The sequence below is a fragment of the Poecilia formosa genome, unplaced genomic scaffold, assembly GCF_000485575.1.
Source record: "Poecilia formosa unplaced genomic scaffold, Poecilia_formosa-5.1.2 Scaffold237, whole genome shotgun sequence".
NCBI classification, from domain to species: domain Eukaryota; kingdom Metazoa; phylum Chordata; class Actinopteri; order Cyprinodontiformes; family Poeciliidae; genus Poecilia; species Poecilia formosa.
The window spans coordinates 365605-387626 of NW_006800176.1; the positions used below are offsets into that span (position 1 = coordinate 365605).

Here is a 22022-nt window from a genome sequence, read left to right on the forward strand (position 1 = left end):
AAAAAAAAAAAAAAAAAAAAAAAAAAAAAAAAAAAAAAAAAAAAAAAAAAGAAAAAGAAAGAAAGAAAAAGAAACAGACCGTCGACCGTCCTCTCACTCGGATAGGGAACGCCGGCGTCGCAGCCCTGTCTTTCTCTCTTTATGGCGTTTCTTAGCGCCTCTTTCCACCCCTCCCGCTCTCCCTCAGCTCTCCGGTCCCCAGCAAACAGCCATCTTGTTCAGCTTCAGCACCACCAGCTGCGCGGACAGCGGTGACGTCAGAGCGCGTGGCCATGGTGTGGGGCTTGGCACATTACGAGCTTTTAAAATCTAGTTGAACAATAATAAATATGTGATCTATACTTGTATTCCGCGTCTTTTTAACTGACACCCCTAAGTAATATCATTGCCATCAAAAGTTACCTAATTTGTAAATACTGGCCCTTGATTGTAATTTAATCTCAGTTTAAACTCTTCTGTCTTCAGAGGTGTCTTTGGGAATATTATGACATGGATAAAGTCAAAAAATAAAAACTTTACTGAATAAGAAAACAATTGTGCTGGCTCCTACGGGTTCATGTTCGTTACAAAATAATGCTTCACATTTATAACAGCTAATATTTTACACTATCACATTACATTATGTCGATGTATCTGCAATTGTAAAAAGTATTTAGATAATACGTCTCAGAAATAATTGCTTGCTAAATCTTGATTTTTAAATATTTCCTAAATTCCAAGACCCCGACACTGACAATTTCAAACTCCCAAAGTCTAGAGAACGTTATGCATTCAACTTTAAAGAATATGCTGTCTGAAATTGTATTTATCTAAAAATTACTTGTCTGTCTGACTAACCAAAACTGAAAACCAGAACCATGTCAGGTCACTTAACAGCAAATTATCCTGTCGTTTACAATAACAAAACAAAAAAAAAAACAAAGGCCAAAGTCAAGCTCAAATAAATCCCATGCAAGGGTCAACATCCCCCTCTGCTGGTTCACTTGGGTTTTGCAACAGGGCAGTTTTTCTCCCCATTTCACCTAAACCCTACTCAGACTTTTTAAACTTTGTGGTATGCAGCTGCAGCAGCTGCAGAAGCCATTCCTGGATGTCATCCAAACTTCTGCTTGTACATTTCAAGTACATGTCTTACGCAGATAGAAAACATTTAACTTGCTCCTTAGTTGAAAACACTGAGTTCAAGATGATTTATTGAACATCTGTAAAAAATACAAATACAATGCACAAACATACCATGTTCTGGCACAATTTAAAAACAGCATGTTCATCCCACAACCTGGCAATGTCAAAAGTACAACATTTTATACCCCAGCATTCAAGATTTCGCCCTGCCGCTCCTTTTATCTTTCGCCAATGCATTCCAGGGAAAATATAAACAATTATATAGATGCTGAAATGGATTTACCATGAGCCTGTGGATAACTGCTGAGAAAATGCTATAAAACATAATTAGAGTCAACCTTATTTGTCCAGTTATAGGGCAGTTCAGGGGGAAACTAGTCTATGAAGAAATACATGCATGCTGCCACACAGATTCACATTCAGAAAATAAAACATGCGCAGGAGCACATGTCACACAGAATACATGTACTCAAAAACAATAGACATGAGTCATATGGGTTGTTCAGAAGACTTTGTACCCATTTCCTTTGCAGATGTGATTAAACCCACATGCTCTGTTGAAAAGGAACTGATGTGGACTATTATATGGTCACGTGTCCTGATGAGGCATAGATGGTCGGAGTTTCCTCATAACTTCTCGCTGACAAAGAACATAGAGGCAATAATTATAGCAGGACCTTAAAATATATGCTTTGAAAATATTTACAGTGTCTTGCAAACGTCTTCATACCCTTCAAACTATGCGCATTCTGTACACTACATTTCTAAAATGCTGTGTGAAAAGTTGAGCAAAACCATGTTTTACTCCTCGCGGTTCATAACAACATGCTGTCATTTGCGCACCTGTATCATAAAATGCATAATTTTGTGGTTGGGACATGATCAAATCTGGCAAAGTTCAAAAGGTAGGAATATTTTTGTAAGTTACTGTAGTATATAAACCTATTTGGGAATGCATTTCAGGCAGAATTCTCTTTTTGTTGCACTCATTTGCATCTTTATCTTGTGAAAAAAAAAATTTCAATGTACAAACCAAAAAAAACCCTCAACTTTAGAAAGTTTGTGCTCTCAAATGTCAAAGTCTTTATCAAAAGTTGCTTAAACATACAATTCTATCTATGTTTAAAGAAAACAGATGTACTGGATTACAGTGAATGGACTAAAACAAAAATTTGAGTATTTCTACAATGCGTCAAACTGACCGGGATGTAATATTTACCTGTCGAGATGAGAAAAGACCTCGTGAAGTTGGCTGAGCAGGGCGCGGTGTTTCTGAGGATTCCCTTCCAGAACTCCACTGAGTCGACTCAGGTATGAGTCCAGATTACCAAGAGACGCCGTCTCCCCTGTGCCTGTTAAGGCATTCAAAACAGATCAAATGATCCATGTTTTTTTTGTTTTTTTATTTTACTTAATCGTCTTACAGTGAAATCACAGGATTTAAGGTTTAATTAAGTTGAAAGAAAAAAAAAGAAAATGACTTCTGACCTGGCAGAGGGACTGTTGACAGACTGTTGACCAGTGTGTGTTTAATGGCCAGCAGGTGTTGGTGAAGAGCCTGAGTACGCTTCTCATCCTGCCCTAGTTCAGCCTCCAGGCGTTCTTTAGCAGTGTTCATGTCGTTGATGTGACGCTGCAGCACGGCGTTCTGCTCTTCGAACTCAATGTTTGTCTTCCGAAGCCGCCGCAACTCAGCTTCCCGAGCTGGGAACGCAAACAGAGACCAAGTTTTGCCAGTGTTAAGCATCACCTTTCCACACAAGCTAAAAACCAGGACATGTTTCGGTGCCTATCAAAGTGTTTCAATATCTGTTACCTTTATTTTGATCAAGAAACTCTTCTGTGAAAATTGGAATGTCGAATCTGCTTGAGAGGTCAACAGCCTGAAACAAAAATAAAACAAAGACTGACAACTTGGCTTTGCAACATATATGAAATAAATATTGAACTACACAAAGGTCGCCCACCTTTGTTAAAGATGATCCTGAACTGGAACTGACAACAACTGATGGACTGTCTTCTGAAAAGAAAAAAGAAAAAAAAGAAAAAATAGCATTATACATGTTTTTTTTTTCAAAGCACAGATAAAGGCTTTAAGAATTTTGAGATCTGCTGTTACCTTTTTTAATCTTCTTGTCATGTATCTTGGCACTGGTGATGTGGAAGGCCTCAGTCTGCTGGTATTCCTTCAGCTCCTGGGCATACTGCATCTTCTCTCGCTCCGCCTCGTCAAGGTAGCGCTGTCAGAAATTACACAATTGCAAATTATTGTGTCAAAAAGCCAAGAGCTTCTCCTGGACAAAACTAAATTTTCATAGAAAATTATGAATATTTAAAGACAGAAAAAAATGAATAAACAGAAATAATAACAACCTGTTTGTCATTTTGGGCTAATCGTGTCCACTCTGCTCCGAGTCTCTTTGTGATCTCTGGAAAAGGTAAGTCAGGATATCGGGCTCTCATAACTTCTCGTCGCTCGTTTAGGAAGCGAACATATCCAGTTACGGGAGCTTTAGGACCATTAGGTAGAACCTTCTTTCTTTTCTTTCCTTTTGGCCAACCACGTTTCTTTGGCTGCAGAGAAAAACAAAAAAAAAAAAAAAAAAAAAAAAAATTGGCTTTAAATTATGTACCTACACAAAAACAAAGAAAATGGATGAAAACTTACTTTCTTCGACTGTTTAAACTGTGCAACATAACACGCTCATCAATATAAGTTTGAGTAATGATTAATGATTTACTCACCATGTGAACCTGATCTGTGCAATTTTAGGCATTTTAAGTGAAAATAAATGTCGTCATTTATTCATCATCAGATATTGCATGCTTAAAATTACATTTTTTGAATTTTTTAAAAATGTATTTATTTTTGTTTGTTTTTATGTTTCATTTGTATTATCTGAATTTTTCAACATAAAATAGAAATCATAATACAGATCTTAGCTGTTGCAGTTTTTCTTGCATGTGCATATATTTATATCTGCAGCTTTGTTTTTATCAGCGTGTTGTTTTTCTCTGCAGTAGCACCCACCTCCTCTTGTTGGTCCAGTGTGTGTGAAGCTTTGGGCTGCTGAGATGCATCACTCTGCTCTTGTTTAATTCCCCCCATCATCTCTTTCCACGCCACTTGCTATGAGAGAGTAGAACAGAGTCAGGGTGATTGTGTGGAAATACATATTAGTAAGAACAAAAATGAGGAATGCATAAAAATTAGCAATAATTGCCAATCAGGAACAGCGCTTTTAAAGCTAACCTGCCTGCTAGCAGATCGTTATGGCTAACGTTAACTGGTCGGAGTCACACACGCACACACAAGATGAGCAAAATTCACACAAAAAGGAAAGCTACAAGGATCAAATTTCCATCGGAAAAAAACAATAGTTATGTGTGGAATAAATAATGATAACGGAAAAAAGTAAGATTTTTCTTTATATGAAATTTTCTAATACTTTTTCAATAAGCGTTTATTTCTCACCCGATAATGTGTCCCTCGGCCAAACAGGAAGAGAAGTGTTTCTGCTTTCTGATTGGCTGATATCGAGACTCGCTATTGGCTGGTTGGTTAAAAAATCCACCCCCTCTGCATCATAACCAGTATACACTGGCTTACGGAACATGATAATGCAGGTTTAATAAGCTTTCCTCTGAATGTTGTGCAGTTAGCTGACGCAAAATCTTACGCATAAGGAAGCAACGCCGTACAAATATTTTCATTCTTAGTTACCTTATTGGACTTATATGAAACACTCAGTTCAAGTAAGGTTTAAAAGTATTTGTATTTTACCTTTTAAAACTTGTCCCAACAGTTTGCTTTTACAAGACAAAGTCGGCCATTTTGACGTTTTGTAGAAAAGGCGAGTTAAATATAATTATTGCAGGTTAGACTTGTTTCGGAGCCCATTTGAATATTTGTGGTTGATCGACTTCATAAAAAATAGAACAATTGTTTTTACCGTTTTAAAGCAATTGCGGTAGTACCGATTCAAGCAGCAGTTTTCAAGATCAAACAGCTTACCCACAAGTACCTTTTGAATTAGATGGGAACGAAGTCATTTTTTAATCAGTCTTCCTATGTATCAAGCATGTTTCCCCCATCCTCATCTTAAAATATTAGAGCATAAGCAACTTCCACAAGACACTAATCTCTTTAAAAAGTATTATCTGTACCGTTTTGTTTTCTAAAACAAAATGCATGCTTTCTACAAGTTTTAGGTCAAATCGCTTCCAAATTGATAATAGCAACATTTTACCTAGAACTGTAAGAAATTAAAACCAATACCACCTTTAAATTATAGTTTTTTTCCATTAAATCCTGTAATAAGACTAAGCATTTCCAACATGAAAACAAATTATAAATCCATTCCAAACTTTCATTAACTGCATAAATAACCAATAATCCACGCCACTGTTCTTACAGAAAGAAATACACAAGTTTCAGGTTTTTATTTACTTTTATTTATCGTTTACAATTTTTTGTGGTCATTTCTTTATTATGGTCGTTCCTTTTGGCAAACATTGCTGCTCACTGTTCTGTACAGTTCGGTCCCACAATATAGACTTAAATTTGGTGGGTAGAGAGGAATGAGACAAAAGTCGAGCGGGATGGGTCCAGGCCATTACAATTTGTCCAGGTAGTTGTCCAATGCTGGGACGCCTTCTTTGAGACCCTTGCGTTTGCGTGTCTCGAGGACAACAATGCCAGGCTTGGTTGTGGTCTCCAAGGGGTTTCCAGGAAGGATCTGCCAGTGGTCAAACACGCACTGTGGGAAGGCCTGGCCACCGGTGTTGGAACGAAGGTCTGCTGTGAAGCCTGAAAACAGAAACAGAAACCTCATTCAAGCATATGACTGAAAATATGAGGACAAAGCAAATAAATGATTTTACTTGTTGGGGGGGGAAACACATTGGAATGTTCTTATAAAGCAATTACAATGCAGCATTTAATTTGCAGTGCTAGTTCTTGCAGAACAACATTTCTGCAAATTTCATTCTCTTGTCCCAAGCTACTTTAGCACACTAGAAATTGAGTTCTGCTTTTACTTTTTGTTAAATTGTGCCATGCAAGTTGCCAAACATATCATAAAATTGCTGAATTAAAAACAATTACACAAAACTTACCGAATGACTCCATGACAGGCAGGTAGGCCTTGATGACGTACATAGGTGTTCCCATTACCCTGGACTCCTCAAACACATGACCACGTCTCCTGGTCAGCACACCATAGATTCCACCCATTGCGGTTTCAGGGCACTTTAAATGACAAAAATATGAACATTTAAAGAACAACCATGGATTTATGAATAAAATTTTGACTCTGCTGTAGAAAAATGAAACAAAGTCGTTCTCCCAGTGGCTCTCACCTGGATCTCCACCAGGTAGACTGGCTCCATGAGTCTGGGACTTGCTGTAAGCTCACAGGCATACAGAGCTCTGCGGGCGGTGGGGATGATCTGACCACCTCCACGGTGAATTGCATCTGTGTGCAGGGTCACATCATGGATGTCGAAGCGAATGGCGCGCATGTTCTCTTCACAGAGAACTCCCTATGAAAACATTAAGATTTATAAATCCAGAACTGATCTCCTGAAATAGCAATGAGACTGCAATGCATCCATTGGCCCTCACCTCCTTGGCAGCCCACTGGAAACCAGCCACAACGCTATCCTTGATCTCATTAAGGTACTGAACTCCCTTGGTGACATCCACCAGCAGGTTGGGTCCATTTCCATCGGGTCCAAAGCACCAGATCTTCCTGGCTTCACCGACATCCCACTCATACTTGTCAGCGAGGTAACGGGCGCGGGCCTTGAGCTCCTGGCGGTGCGTGACCTCACCCTTCTCGATGTCCTCTGCCAGGCCCTCTTGGAAGGGACGGGCCTTCATGAACAGACGGTTGTGCTTGTTTGGTGACTTGGACAAGCACATCACCTCTGATTCCTCGCTTACAGTTTCTCTGTAGGACACCACTGGATCAGATTTCTGGGAAGAACAGATCACTTTAGCTTTTTAATATAAAAAAAATGAGCCAAGATAGAGCTTTAATAATTATTTAAGTTTATTACCTTGATTGGAATGCAAGCATGATCTTCCTCCAAATCCTTCAGACAGATCTCCAGATGCAGTTCTCCAGCACCAGCAACAATGTGCTCTCCAGACTCCTCAATGATGCACTGCACCATAGGATCGGACTTTGACAGACGCTTCAGACCCTCCACCAGCTTGGGCAGGTCTGCAGGGTTCTTGGCCTCTACAGCAACTCTCACAACAGGGCTTACGCTGAACTTCATCACTCTCATGTTGTGCGCCTGCTCGAAGGTGGTGATTGTTCCGGTTTTGACGAGGTACTGGTCCACTCCAACCAGACCCACAATGTTACCACAAGGCACATCTTCGATGGGCTCAACGTAGCGCCCCATCATCAAAATGGTCCTAAAAGAGTATGAGTAGAGGCATAATTCACATGGCCACTTATATTTATTCATGAATAATGAGCAAACCAGAATGCGATACCAACCTCTGAATAGGCTTCAAATAGAGATCCTCCTTCTTTCCTGGAACAAAGTTTGGTCCCATGATGCGCACTTTGAGTCCAGTGGAAACGGATCCAGAGAAGACACGACCGAATGCATAGAAGCGTCCCTTGTCGCTGGTGGGCACCATCTTTGAGATGTACATCATAAGAGGAGCCTTGGGGTCGCAGTTCTTGATACCTGGTTGCAAAATTGATGAGTGAATTATAGGACACCAAAATGATCACCAAAAAAAAGATACAACTTATTTACTTCATTCTTAAAATAAAAATATAGGTAGTGGTTACCCATATGGTGAATAAAAGGGTAATAACTTGTTGCCTACCCAGAGCAGCTTCATCATCTCCAGGGCCTTCATAGAGCAGCTCACAGCGGTACTTCTGGGCCGTGACGGGGGAGGGGAGGTGGATGGTGATCATCTGCAAGAGGGCTTCTCCAGCAGGCAACCAGCGGCGCATCACAGCCTTAAGGAGGGGCTTGCCCTCCTTGTCCTTGTCTTCAGCATCCAACTTGATGTCCATTTTCTGGATCAGCTTAGCAGTCTCCTCTTTCTTGAAGTTCATGATGGCATCAAACACCTAGCAGAAGGTTTAATTCATGTTAAACAGGCAAACATGAGAATGGTCAAAGCATCAGTGCATGCAACACCTGCTCAGGCTTAAGATTATCATCACTGTTGGTCAGGTCAAAGTGAAGAATAACTAAAATCATCACTTGCAGGTATATGAAGATATAATCTAGTTACACAACCTTTTAAAAAGCTACAAACCTTCAAAAATTCTCATGTTTACTTTAATCTCAGTGTTTTTACCTTGAAGATGGGGTCAAGGACAAGAGCGCAGAAGGTACGGGAGCACTTTTTGCCATCAGCAGAAATAGAAGACTTGACAAACTTGCCATTTTCCGTGTCGTAGTACCTACAATAGAAGGTGTATTTGTCAACAACAGCCTGTCACATGTTCATACTGGGAAATGGGAGCAATGTTTGAAACTTACCTGTCACCCCACAGCTTCTTCATCATGTCCTCCACCTTCTTGCTGCGCTCCTGTGCTGTCATCTGGGTGTTGCCTTTGGCAGCAAACTTGGCTGCGTACATCTCAGCAAACTGCTTCAGGGTGAAAGCCCAACCATGGAGACCCGAACCAAAGCCAACAGTACCGATGACTGGGTCAACCTAGTGAAGACGAGAACATTAGGCTTTTGAGTTCATAACTGGGCCACAATTTTTTCTATTGAAGTTATAAAATAAATTGATTCTTACCATTATGTTTCCCATTGGTCCATTTTCATCCTCTCCGTAAGTGGAAATGATTACATTGACTGACTCAACAATACGCTGGAAAGTCTGGTAAAGGTCTTCAGGCTCCAGCTGCAACTCCAGCAAGGCACGGTCCATCTTGTTCATCATCAGGACTGGCTTAATTCGCTCACAGATGGCCTGGCGAAGCACAGTCTCAGTCTGCACACACACACCTGGAATAGACAGGTCAACAGTTATCCATTTGTGCATATTCAACACAAAAATGAACAGACATAAGAGAAATGCTGGCTCAAGCCAATTGGAATCTACACAAGTTTTGCTATCAAAATGAACTGTAAGCTAAGAAAATGGCAGCACAGTGTCAACTTGGACTACATAAAATAATTAGAAATGCAAACAATATGCTTCAGATATTTTAAAAGTTCTTGTCAGCACTTAAATGGAAAAAGAAAAACTACAGAAGGATATTCAGAGATAGGAATCCAAAGGTTTGTTTTTGTTTTTTTCCAAAGACTAAAAGGGAGATTCCTTAGTGTTTCTACTTCTGTTATTTGTAAAGTCAAACAAAAAACATGTATGATAGTCAATTATTCACAGTTCTAACACAATGTGCAGACATTTTATGAATGGATCATAATGAAAAACTTTAAAGTCCAACATTTATGTTAGCATGAGGTCCTGACAGGATGCCCTTACCCGACACACAGTCGACGACAACGAGCGCTCCGTCAGTAACACGGAGGGCAGCTGTCACCTCAGAGGAGAAGTCAACATGCCCAGGTGAGTCGATCAGGTTGATCAAGAATCCAGAACCATCCCTGCTCTGCTTGATGAAGGCCAGGTCGTTTTCACTCAGCTCGTAGTACATAGAGATGGCTCTGCAGATAAATGGGGTAAAGTGGCAGTGAGCAAACAATTACCCATGTCATATGAAGAACAAAACATTAAAGTAAAAAGTAGGGGTGCACCGATTGCAAATTTGTGGGTGATTACGCATCTTTAATTAGTCTAATCTGCTGACTCAACTTTCTTTGTCTGAAATGCTGATAAATACAGCAAGAAAGTTGCAGAGTTAGCAACAGTGAGGTGACTAAATGCAAACGTACAGACACGACCTGGACAGCGGGTCTGTCAGTTAAGCTTCTCTCATGGCAGAGCAAAAGAGGACAGTGGTTGATTTTTAGACCTTTGCTGAGGTAAATATAAAGTGGATAATATAAAGTATTAGCCGATTTCCCCAAATTAAGGAAATTGGGGATGATTTATTGGTGCACCACCCTATAAAAAAAAGGAGAGAAAAGAACTGACCAATAAATGCCCCCTTTGCTGTGGGACCATGTGAATGATCCACTAAACTTACGTAGACTTGATGGTAATGCAACGTTCCTGCTCATCTTTGCGGGTGTCCGTGAAACGCGTCTCTCCAGCACGAGCTGAGGCAATGATGCCAGCTTTGGACACCAGTGAATCCGTCAGCGTGGACTTTCCATGGTCAACGTGCGCAATCACGGACATGTTACGAATGTTGGCCTTTTTGTCCATGATGGCACGGATCTGGTCTACGGTAAAGTTCACCTGTGAAGATTAAAGTGAATTTAGAAAAATCAAAAGTGAGAATTTACTATTTTTTCTAGGGGTAAATTAAGAATTATATCTTATTTTCACTATTTATTTCTCACTGAAAACCTGACATTTTCAACATAAAAAAACAACTTTAAAATGGAGACCTCATGAACTATTGCTAAAAGTTTACGACTTACCAATCTTTACTTTGATCATAGATATAGAGGACTACTCAAAATAATGCACTGACATATAATAAAGCTAATCTGTTAACAGTGACTACAGGATTTTATTTGCTGCTGATGTAAGTGAACAGATTGTGCTGCAGTTCCACCCTGGGCGTTGGGTTTCCGCCATAATCAAAGATGACGTTATTGTTGTCTGTCTCTAGTCTTGCTTAACCGCTTCTAATAAGGATTTGAGGACTTTTATTGACTGTAATACCACATTATTGCCTCTAGTGACAGTTTAGGACAGATTTGCTATTATACGCCCTTCGAATAATTGACAGCTGGCATAATAGGTCGGCATTTCTAGGCCACGTGTACGGACTTTGAGACTGAGCTAAATGCTAATGGTGGCAGTACGAAAATACCGGCAAGTTCATCTTTAAGCACAAAACAACTTATTACGCACGTTTGAGACACTCAATCCAAGCTTCATCGGTTTGAAAATGAACAAAACTTACATCTGATCATAATTCTTCCGGTACAATAGAAACTATGTAACCCCTTTTTTGAACGGTTAGCATTAGCTCAAAAAAGCCGACACCAAAGTTACACATCAGTGCCACAGATTTTAAGTCTTTATAAGAACTACGTTTATACGACTACTGCCAGGAGTGTTACGAATAACTCGACATCCCCAAGTACACTATTATTTTGAAATAGGATCAGTCTCTTGGTAGAAACCTTTCAGGCTAGCGACAGGTTACACAATGGGGGCCATTTTGACCAGAACGTTATCACACAAAATGTTTGCTAAATATCCTTAAAATGTTGAAGCATTAGCAAAAATATGATCGCGGAGAATATGTAAGACTTCCGACGATATACTGTTAGCTCGTAGAAGTTTAACACACTCACCATTTTGACGGATGATTTTGGATTCTCTTGGTGGAGAAAAGAGACAAGAATTTTTTACACTGCCCACCTCACGAGGGCATAGGCAGGGAAGAGGCCGCTGACGTCAGAAAACCGGGATTTATACTGCGTGCGTCAGTTCTGTGCGTAACGTCCCGGCCGGTGTTTCCTAATGTCGCGAGGTGCTTCCAAGAGGAGATATTTCACTAAACAGGAAACGTCATTCAAAAAACAAAGGAAGCAAATTGTTTGAGAGTAAACGGTAGTACTTGTTGGTTATTAAACTGTACTTAAATAACTTATGTAAATTTACACTGTAGAAGTAGTAAGGCCCAGAAATGAAACAAATAAAATAACAAATCTGTAAATAATAACAATATGACAATTTTCAGATTACATGAATGCAAGATATAATTAACTGAGTAAAAATTCTGAGCACAATGTCTATTTGTTGACCATAAAGTCAAAATGTTTGGATCAGGCTGGAGATTTTTTGGCAGAAAGCTTAAAAAGTATAAAAATAAAGTTCTTGAAGTAAGAACTTAAAATTCATGTAATTCATTTGACTTTGTGTACAGGCAATTCTCTGTTTTAAAACATGTTTTACATTCGAGCGACTTTCTCTTTTAAAACATAAACACACTGTACTTGTATTCAAGACTGTGTTTTAGACAGCAGCAGTTTATAAGGCTGAATAGCTAAACTCTTGAGAACTGATTAAATAAGCTTTAAAATCCTTCTGATAATACCTTCAGATTTTCCAAGATTTGTATTTTCACAGATTTCCATGATCTGGATTTTCAACAAATTGTGGTTTTAGTATATTGTGCTTTGAAAAAGTATGCATACACATTTTTATTTTATTTATTTATTTCTTTTTACATTTTATCACAAACATCAGTTTATTTTATTTAGCATTTATTAAATAAACCAGCAAACCACTAAACTGGCATTCATGAATAGGCAGACGTAGACAGTATTAAGGAAGTGTAACAAAGACAGATTTTGACTTCAGGAACGACTGTGCAAAATGTATCACAATGTGTCGAACAAATAGATTTGTTTATTCAATGTAGTTTGAGAATATTTCCAGCAGATGGCACCCCTGCGCCAACTTTCAGCATTGGAAAAGATCGTCAACCATAAATAGGGTGAGTTAATGTAAGATTCATTGTACAAGCCAATAAAGCTTACTCTGTAAGTGAGTAATAGCGTTTTGGGTATACAAATGACGGGGTCTTTGTCTAAAAATAAATGGTGGTTGATTTTCTATGTTTTTGCTGATAAAAACAAACAACATATTTTTTGTGTATCACATTAAATTAAACAAGTTTAGCTATTCGTTTTGTTTTTCATCAGGTCTGTTTACCTTTCTTCAAGTAATGTATTGCTCCTTAACAAATTGCAAACCTTATTTCTGGTTGTGAATAATGTTCTTAATTACATTATTCACAAAAAACATTTGGAAAATTCTAGCTGTTGTAATGGATTGTTACCCAGGTGTTTTTACTTGCAACTTTGTGTTGGTTCATCAATGTAGGCAGTAGGTGGCGCCAAATCTCTTCTTATTGCTGCAGAGACGTACACAGCAAAATAATGAAACTCAAACTAAGGACAACTCATCTTTTCCATCCTGTTTATTTGTCCATCAAATACCTGTGGGACAGGGTGTTGATTTGTAATGAAGTGCACCAGACTGTGAAATGCACACATTTCAGAAAAAAATATGAAACACAAAATGTTATTTGTACATTTCTGGTCATAAGTTCATGTTCATTTTGAGCTTTTATCGGTGCATCCAATGTTGAGCAATTCATACCTGCAAATACTACCCCAGTTGTCCACCAATGTAGTGGTAGGTTTGCTGTGGGGCTGTTTTGCTTCATCTGGTACTGGTTGAATAACTGAATTGAACTGAGTAATTAAAATGGAGTACTACCTCAAACATGACCTCAAATCAACATCTGTGGGTAGAACCTGGATACAGTTTGGTATTCCAACAAGAGAGCAAGCCAAAAGAAACAGGAAAGCTGGCTTTGAGGTAATGAAACTTCAAATAAGCACCTTATTACCATGACTGTAACCGCAGATTGAGAGACCAGTGCACACTGAGCAAGTTTAGAAAACATACTGGTACATACATAATTAAATGAACAAATGTGACACTGTGCATGAAATGTTTAAAACACGTGATATGTCTGCTTAACATTGTGCGCTAACTAACAGTCACTATCCAAACATCAGGTCTGAAACCGACTGACGGGGGAGAAATGGCAGCTGGCTCAGAATGATTAATTAACTGTAGGTCAAAATGACGGCAAATTTCTAAGAAAATGTGATTCTGTTTCCCCTCAACCCCACCAAAACATACACACAGCTGCTTTACTGACAAGTTGCATTTTGACTCTGTTTTAAATAAAAGTCAGACGAGTATTGTTAGTGACAGCTGTCGGATACACCATGTTACGTATACAGTATTCTGAACCTTTTCTTCAGAATTATTCAAGGACATTTCAGAGACATGGAAAGTCTTGTGATTGTAGAGGTGCCACTGGTTCTGCTCTGTTGTCTCGGCAGAAGCGTATGAACATAATACATAGATATCAGACAACTGTAGAAAAACACTAACTACTGTGGCCACATGGCCCTAGTATGAGGGTTTTTCACTGATGACATTTATGTTGTGCCAGTCTCTTTTGTGTACTTATAGCTAAGTGTGCGTAGTTTGCCTGAAAACGCAATATCAGAAGACTATTAGTCACTGGTTGCCACTCGGTGATTAGCAAGAGGGTAGAGTCACTGATTGCATGACTCTACCCTCTACCCTACGGTGTTAATGGCTGCTTACAGGTACCAACTGGTGGCGGCACCAAAACATTGTTTCCCGACTGAGATGACCAAAGAAGAAAGCTGAAAGCCATGTACTCTAACAAGGTTCCTAGAGCCTTTTGAAGGAGAAACACCACCACAGCATCACATCACAGCATCAGTTCTGCCCATATGATCTGCCAACAGGCAGAACCATAAAACCAGCCCTGCAAGAACGTAATAATGTCTTTTTGTTGGCCAGAGAACAAAGATCTTTGTTGTTGTAGAGGATAAAAGGCCTCAAAGAAGATAAACCGATTTTAAATGATAGGAGCTGGACCAAGAGCGCTTCAGTTTATCTGAGGGAAGCATGGATCATCCCAGGAATCTCGGGATTAGTGAATATGTGTGCTGTGTGGAATTATGACACTAGAGAGAAGTGGCAGCCTAAATTATTTGTTGTAGTCAACTCAACGAGCAGTGATGGGTAGGCTCAGAGGATATTATCATTTGTGAACCACAGCTGAAAAAAAAGAACACCTTTCAAAAAAGCACTTAAAGACAGCTTTGATGATCCATTTGTCCTTTAGGTGTTGCTCCCTGGACCATGTAATCTACATTACTGCACTTATCCAAGCAACACCACCTAGGTGAGTTCAGTTTAAGTTTCCAGTCATCTTGATTCATTTACAGAGGGCTGCGTACTCCTTCAGGGGCTTTGTTTAATTACGAGATAATTCGATTAAGATTTTTGGGGTAAACTCACTCTCATCCATTTGATCCATAAATAGATTAAAATTTTGCTTCGTAAATGAAAAATTCCAGTGGCCCTTGAGTAAAATCTAAGCTTTCCCTTTTCTGGTGAAATACACTACACAAAAGAAATGTGAGCTGACTATAAAGTGAGTTTTTCAGATTGTTGACACAGGATCAAAAAACAGCATGCTGCTCTGCTGCCGGTGAGACAATCATTTCAAACAGCGAGGTGCAACAGTTCGGTGTTTTGACCTGTACTTGTACCTTCAAAAAACCCGACGCATTTTTACCAAAGCATCATCTGGGACCTCAGTGTCACATCCTTCAAATTCCTCCAATCTCCTCCCCCCGGTGTCATTTGACGATGGCTTCATGTGTGCACGTTTCAAGCTGGTGCAGGAACTGAGTTGATTGAAATTGGAAATCCTCTGTGCATATGTTTAATTTTCAATTTAATAGAAATTTTAAGTAACTGGGAAAGTGAGTGCAGTGCACTCTGTTTTAATCACACTTTCAAACGCGCAGGTTTGAAAGTTCGGTCACTTCACTCATGCTTCTTTTTTGTGCACAAAGTGGCCTGGACCCATTGCATAAATTAAAATATTACTGAAAAGTTCATTTATTTCAGTAAGTAAATTCACTAAGTCAAACTTGTTATGGACAATAACGGAGTGATGTTTTTGAACCCTTATTTCTGTTCATTCTAATGATTTTCCACAATATATGTACCACTGTGTATCTATTGGACAACATGAATTTTATGCTTGTACCCTAAATTAATAAATCTGTCTGTCCTCACAAGTATTTCCCTTTTAATTTATGTAAATCAAGTAACTGACATTTCTGTTTTAAGTTTGTGTTTCTGGAAAAATCTAACAATTCAAAAACTGTGACTTGATGCCTTAATTTATGTCAGATTTTAAGCTTAACAATTTGGTTAATATTTTCATTTGGTATCATTTTTAAACTGCTTTTGTCTCACTTTACAGCCCATTTTTCTCCTTTCCCCTTAAAAGCTCTTTTGCTAGGCCAAGGTTACGAATAATAATAATAATAATAATAATAATAATAAACAGAATCTGCCCTGCCTTTTCAAACAACCAACAAATTAAAATCAGAAAAAAAATTTTGAATTTCTGCCACATTTTTTTTTGGCAATATTCAAAGATATTTGTACATTATAAAATTCTGTGCATTGTTAATACATTCCTGTCCTCAAAATGTCACAATGATCCCAGTTGACCCCGAGCCGAACTGTTTTGCAAAACCCAACATCACAGGGAGGGGAATCTGACATTCTCAAGCAATTTTCATCAGATTTAGTTTTGCTCCTTCACATCTTTGCATTATAGAATTCTCTGTGAAACGTACCTGTACTGCTTGGCTGGACTTCAGTGATTTGAGGGTGTCTTGATCCTGAAAGGCAGCGGATCAAAGATCAAAGTGGATTTTCCCATTACAGCTGGCACCTATTTAGCAGAAAGCACAGCAGCCAAGCAGTCAGACGAGCAATCCTCTCAAGCTCTTCTGAACCAAAACCGTCTTAAAGACAGTAAGAGCGCCGCATGCAACAAAATTGTGAGTAGCATAGAGTATCTGTTAAACATTACAGGTTTCCATTGGGTAATTTATTTCTTTTGACTATAATAAATCAGTGAACATGTTTTTGTGATTAACTGTTCCCATTATGAAATTATGCAGAAATGGTCGCCTCTTAACTCTGTCGTATTCTTGACTCTGCAAAAATGAAAGTTTTCAGATTTGTGTTTTTATGTGATACTCTGTGTGCCATTTTACAGCACAATCAAGCAACTATGTTACCTTTAGGTGTTATAAAAATGCTGAATTTATTAAACATAACTTAAAAGAAATTTGACTTTACAATTTAACTCTTTGCCTCTTTAAGAAGCTCCTGCTCTTTCCCGCACGCTCCCTTCAGCACGTCACCGCAACATTTCTCCATTAAGCTTTTAACAACTTTCTTACCAGTGTTGTTAAAAGAAGTTACACTGAGAACTAGTATGATGAGCTCAGAAGATGCGCAGTCCCCCCTTCCCGAACTTGCTTCCTAATTGCTGCTGGTGCTAGTCTGGAGGAACTGAGACCCAGGAGAGGGGTGCTTGGCTGGAAACCTCAGCTCCAAGATGGAGCTTCATCGAAGAGGTGCGCTTGGTGAGAGCAAGAGCTTAGGCAACCCCAAATGACTGCCACAGAAGATTAAAGGATTTCTCAAACATTGCATGAAAGAATCAAAGCAACCCTCCAGGCATGTTTTTGATAAGGCAGTAATGAGAGTCAAAGAAAGGAGCCTAAAAAAACAAAAAAAAAACAAAGGGAAGACACACTGAATCCATTTTGGTATTCAATCCAACAGAAATTTGAATCAAATGAAGCACACATTAGTACTTGTTAAAGCTCATGGGTTCTTGCAGACACAGCTGCAGCTCCCAGCAGCTGTGTCTTTGACTGTCCAACCAAAATTTTTGGTGGCTATTTTAGGAAATGAAGTTAGTAGTTAGTAGACTTGTGATCAGATCATTGGATTCAAAACTGATCAGCAGTTGTGCCACTTTTTAATAAGCTGCAACAGAAAATCCAATTTGATGACAATCTGCACATGCTCATCTTCCCGCATGCTCATTTTCACTTCTATGGAAAATCTCTTCAGTCAAAACGGACACTGTTTGGCCCCCTACTGCATGTTTGCCCTTGAACAGACTCTAGAGTTTATCCCTCAGCCTTAAGACGGCAGCTGCAGCAGAAACACCACAGAGTGTGTTTCATTTTCAAAGCCCCCTCAATGTTTGAGTTTCATTTACATGCCAGAGTTGTCTTCAGTACATTTGCTGTATTTAAGTTCAAACTGAGGGAAAATAAAGGGACATCTATGCATCAGAACGCCAGCCTGTCTGAACAAGAAGATTATAAGACAAAGACAGATACAAACAAGGGCATTTTGAAGAGGCTTAATGAAAGCAGCTAAATGTGTGTTAAAGGTCAAATTTGGTGTATTCCGTTAGCAGCAGCTGAAGTAGACTGTCAGAGTTGTTACGAAATGAACTTTTGTTAAAATGAACTAGTTTGGGATTAAATTGTCTGCAACAATCACTTCTTCCTTGAACTTTATTTTCCTGATAATATCCCAGTTAGCAAAAATTTCTCAGAAACATTTGCTCCAGAATAAATACCAAGTTAGCATCTTAAAAGTACATTATAAAGTACTTCATAAAATTAAATCATGACATTTTAAATGTAGCCACAGTATAATGTTGACTGAATGACAGGGTTGCACTTTTTTTTAGGGAAATAAAATCAAGGTAAATGAAATAAGCTAAGAAAAAAGGTTCAGACATCCTTCTTATTTCATCTTGGAGTATTTCATTTTGTTGGACCATACACACAAATTCAGTATTTAATAATTTTTTGTGTTTAAGCTTTCATATCAATCCACAAGCAAGTTTGTTCCAGCATATAATTTATAATATTAATTTTATCGTTGATATAACCTGCAATAATATTTTAACGCATTTAACTTTAGAAATAAAGAATGGGATTTTAGAACAAGATAAATTTAACCTAGATTTTTTTTTTCTTTGTCCAAAATATTCCTAAGCTGCAGATCATTTGTCTATTAAGCAAATAAGAACCAAAAATATATCTTTATTGACTTTGCATTCATGGGCTGCTTTAATGAATTAAATTGTTGAATCAAAGCAGGTTTTGTACCACCCAGCAGGGGGGTTTCACATCTTAGCGTACCAAAGTGGTAACCAGCAGGGGTGTAGAGCAATCACTTTCACATTGCATGCTACCAGCTCTCAAATGTATCGCCTCGCAGTTTGATTCCAAGCACAAGTGTTTGCTGATGCTGATAAAATTTTGTCAACATCCATCACACCTTCTGTGGGCGATTCATTCATCCATTGTCAGTTTTCCATCACACACACACAAAAAAAACCCCAAATGTTTATTCAAAAACATCTGTGCATTGTGGTTGCTGATGTGAAATCTGAAATAGCTTTTTCTTATTTCTTTGACATTTCTTTTATCGACCCATTTTTCACTCAAAGACAAGCAGATGAGGTCATATTGGGTCTTCAAGAGCAAATTATTAAAGTTTATTCATGACTAAAGAAAACAGCAAACAAATGTGATTTATTCTGAGGTCAAATTCGTATTTTTAAGGCAAAATGCATGATTGAAAATAGAAAAAAGCATGTGTGTAGTTATACAGGTGCATCTCAAATATTTGCTTCAGTATTGTGTAAAACTGCAAAATTTCCTGCCAGTCATTTCAGAAAGTGAAATGTTCATTTTATAGGAAGTAAAGAGGCCTGGTCATGTGACTGTTCACTGTGTCTACATGAAATTGATATCGCTTAGAGTAGACAACCTATTATTTTTATTTCAAAACTTAAATTAGCTGCCCAAAGCTAAAATAACTCTTTTAGAGCTTCCAGAAGTTTTTTTTTTTTTTTAAAGGTTAAACTGGTTTTAATATCCCTTGAACTTCTACATATTTTGTTACATTACAACCACAAACTTCAATGTATTTTGTCAAGATTTTTTTGTCTGGCCCTGCCTTCGCCGTTTAGTTTAATTGTGAATTGTAAAGGAAAGGAGATTTTAAAACAGTCAGGAATTTGTGTTTAAAACTAAGACTTCTAGTTAGGAAAACAAAGTGATAAAATAAAATAAATTGGGACAAAAAAACCCCCAAAAAAACAAACAGTTCTAAGAAAAGCAAAATGAGCAACACAAGTGATGAAAAGCAATAAAAAAAGAGCAAAAGATGCCAGAAACCTATCAGAGGACAGCAGGTGGAGGAGACGGATATAAAACCAGTTAATGTAACACAGTACATTTCAGGTGAGTGTAATTGGAGCAGATACTTTGGCTGGCAGCTTTTCATTTCCCCTCATCTCACTTTTTCCGTTTGTAGATATAGTCACTGAATTGAAAATACCTCAAAAAGGCAATGACATTTGAACGTTGCAAATGTTTAAATGTTGACCCAGTTCCAGCAGAACTCTAAGAGAGAGAGAGAGAGAGAAAGAGAGATGCAGACAGAAAGGCTTTAAAAGAAAGCGGTGTTATTAAGTGAGTGCTCATCTTTTGAATGCCATTTCACAATCAATTATCTTTCCACAGACAAATGACTAAAGCTTTTGTTGCTAAGCAGCATGCTATTGCATAAGAAGCTTTTAAAGATAATAAGTACTCTTGAAGGATTTTTGTTGATTTCATCTTTATTCTGCTAGAGATATAATGGCTTTCCATAAAACTAAATATTGAGTCCCTTGATTTTGATCGCTTTGACAACATGTTTTGAAGCAGCTTCTTCTTGTTTGAAACAAAATTTGATCCATTGCAGCAATTTTGCATTTCGTGCATGTCTGATAATAAACATTCAGCTTCATTACTGCTCTGTTGTCTCACATGTTGTTCTCAATTTTATGCCATTCCTGTCAGGTACATTTAGGGATATAATCAGTAACTTAGAATCAATTTTGTTATTCAGTTTTGAGGGCAGAGTCAAAATTTTCATTAACTATTTAAAACCCAACAAATGAACAACTTTGAATTCATTTATTTATTTTCAATCCACTTTGCCACTCAAGCATCGCAGGCATAGGTTCAATTGCACACAATTTTCCCAACTACTATTTATTTTGTATTCCCTTTACGTGCTGCACCCTGACCACAGTATTTTTGGAGTAATCAATCAACTTTTGGCGTAACCTCTAGGCTGAATTGCTGCAGTTCATTTAAATTGGTTGATTTTCTGGAATTGAGCCACATTTTTAACATAGTCTGCAAACTTAAAGACAGGCTGGGGTCAAGGCTTCGGCCCAGTCGATCCCCAAATCAACAGTATTTGGATCACTGTCCAAACCCAGACAATCACTCGATGAAGTTACTGAAGAACGACTCGAGATAAAGCAGCAGCAGCAGCAGCAGCAGCAGCAGCAGCAGCAGCAGCAGCAGCAGCAGCAGCAGCAGCAGCAGCAGCAGCAGCTACCAAGTATGGTGGTATTAGAACCATTTTGAGGGGTTGCTTAGTTGTCAGAGGTGGAGAAGAAGGACCACCTCCAAATTCCCGAATGTCCTGTCTGTCACATGAAGTGTTTGAAACCACTGGAGCTGGTTTTTGAATGGTTAAATCAGCATAGCGTCTGAAACGTCCCTGATCTTAACACCATTAAAAATTTGATGACTTCTTTATAAAAAAATGGGTCTGAGCTGAAAATCCAATCAATTTGAAAAATTGGCTATGTGGCCAAAAAGAAATGTGACACCATTTTGCCAAAAAGCCCACCAAAAAACAGCCAGTTTTATCATTAACAAACTAGTATGGGGGAAGAAAAGACAAACAAACAAAAACATTGCATGTGTCAGCGGCTCATCTCTCCCTGCAGAGGCATCTCAGATCAGCTGCTAGTATTAGGGATCTCACTCTGTAGGCTGTGACATCATATCCACAGGTTAAAGTCTGAATGTAATCAGACTGGTTGATTAGCCAGTCTGATTTTGACTGAGTCTGGAGTATGGCCTGTATTACTGCTGATGAGGCTCCCACCTGTCTATCCATTTACCACTTATCCCTACCATCCCCTGTGAACAAGATACTAAAACTCCTCTAATTACGACTTATGAAGAGAGTAGAAGCTTCACTGTTGGCTCAATTTCTTTAGATTCACTCTAAAACAGAACAGCGTATTTACTTTGCATACAATTACCCTGATTTTTTGCCTCTTTAGTTTGAAGCGCAACCAGATTTTTGGAGGTTTGCTTTCTTAGCATCATTGGTTAGATGTCAAAATAATGTCCTCATAATCTGTTGTCTCGACATATGTAGCATGAGCAATTACAATAAATTCTTAAAACCCCAAAG

At 38.5% G+C, this 22022-nt stretch overlaps 2 protein-coding genes across 5 annotated transcripts; both read right to left on the minus strand.

Annotated features, from left to right (window-relative positions):
• Positions 1-1162: 1162 nt before the first annotated feature.
• hmg20b (high mobility group 20B) lies at positions 1163-4685 on the minus strand. Of its 4 annotated transcripts, none has more exons than XM_007569174.2 (9): positions 4601-4685; positions 4157-4255; positions 3499-3699; positions 3245-3365; positions 3093-3145; positions 2942-3008; positions 2614-2829; positions 2345-2477; positions 1163-1765 (listed from the first exon to the last, which is right to left on the minus strand). In XM_007569174.2, exons 2-9 carry the CDS (start codon positions 4235-4237, stop codon positions 1753-1755), a joined length of 885 nt encoding a protein of 294 aa, XP_007569236.1. In that variant the 5' UTR covers positions 4238-4255; positions 4601-4685; the 3' UTR covers positions 1163-1752. The 4 variants fall into 4 exon arrangements, with proteins under 4 accessions (XP_007569236.1, XP_016535718.1, XP_016535717.1 ...); XM_016680232.1 differs by having other exon boundaries at positions 3093-3142; positions 4157-4251; positions 4601-4639; XM_016680231.1 differs by having other exon boundaries at positions 4157-4251; positions 4601-4638.
• An 872-nt stretch (positions 4686-5557) lies between these two features.
• LOC103149832 (elongation factor 2) lies at positions 5558-11677 on the minus strand. The gene is made up of 13 exons (XM_007569178.2): positions 11567-11677; positions 10279-10493; positions 9615-9796; positions 8919-9130; positions 8653-8831; positions 8468-8573; positions 7982-8234; positions 7641-7836; positions 7189-7555; positions 6752-7105; positions 6487-6669; positions 6244-6376; positions 5558-5935 (listed from the first exon to the last, which is right to left on the minus strand). The coding sequence occupies exons 1-13, from the start codon at positions 11567-11569 to the stop codon at positions 5742-5744; spliced, it is 2577 nt and encodes an 858-aa protein (XP_007569240.1). The 5' UTR covers positions 11570-11677; the 3' UTR covers positions 5558-5741.
• Between the last annotated feature and the right edge of the window lie 10345 nt (positions 11678-22022).

Bases quoted from the DNA above. Each gene is read 5' to 3' on its own strand.
- hmg20b (XM_007569174.2), bottom strand. From the start codon at position 4,237: ATGATGGGGGGAATTAAACAAGAGCAGAGTGATGCATCTCAGCAGCCC. The intron at 3,700-4,156 runs GTGGGTGCTACT...TTTTCTCTGCAG, and splicing joins CACTGGACCAACAAGAGGAG to CCAAAGAAACGTGGTTGGCC. The intron at 2,478-2,613 runs GTCAGAAGTCAT...ATGCCTTAACAG, and splicing joins GTCAACAGTCCCTCTGCCAG to GCACAGGGGAGACGGCGTCT.
- LOC103149832 (XM_007569178.2), bottom strand. The intron at 8,235-8,467 runs GTAAAAACACTG...ACCTTCTGCTAG, and splicing joins TCCTTGACCCCATCTTCAAG to GTGTTTGATGCCATCATGAA. The intron at 5,936-6,243 runs GTAAGTTTTGTG...TTCTGTTTTCAG, and splicing joins GCCTGTCATGGAGTCATTCG to GCTTCACAGCAGACCTTCGT.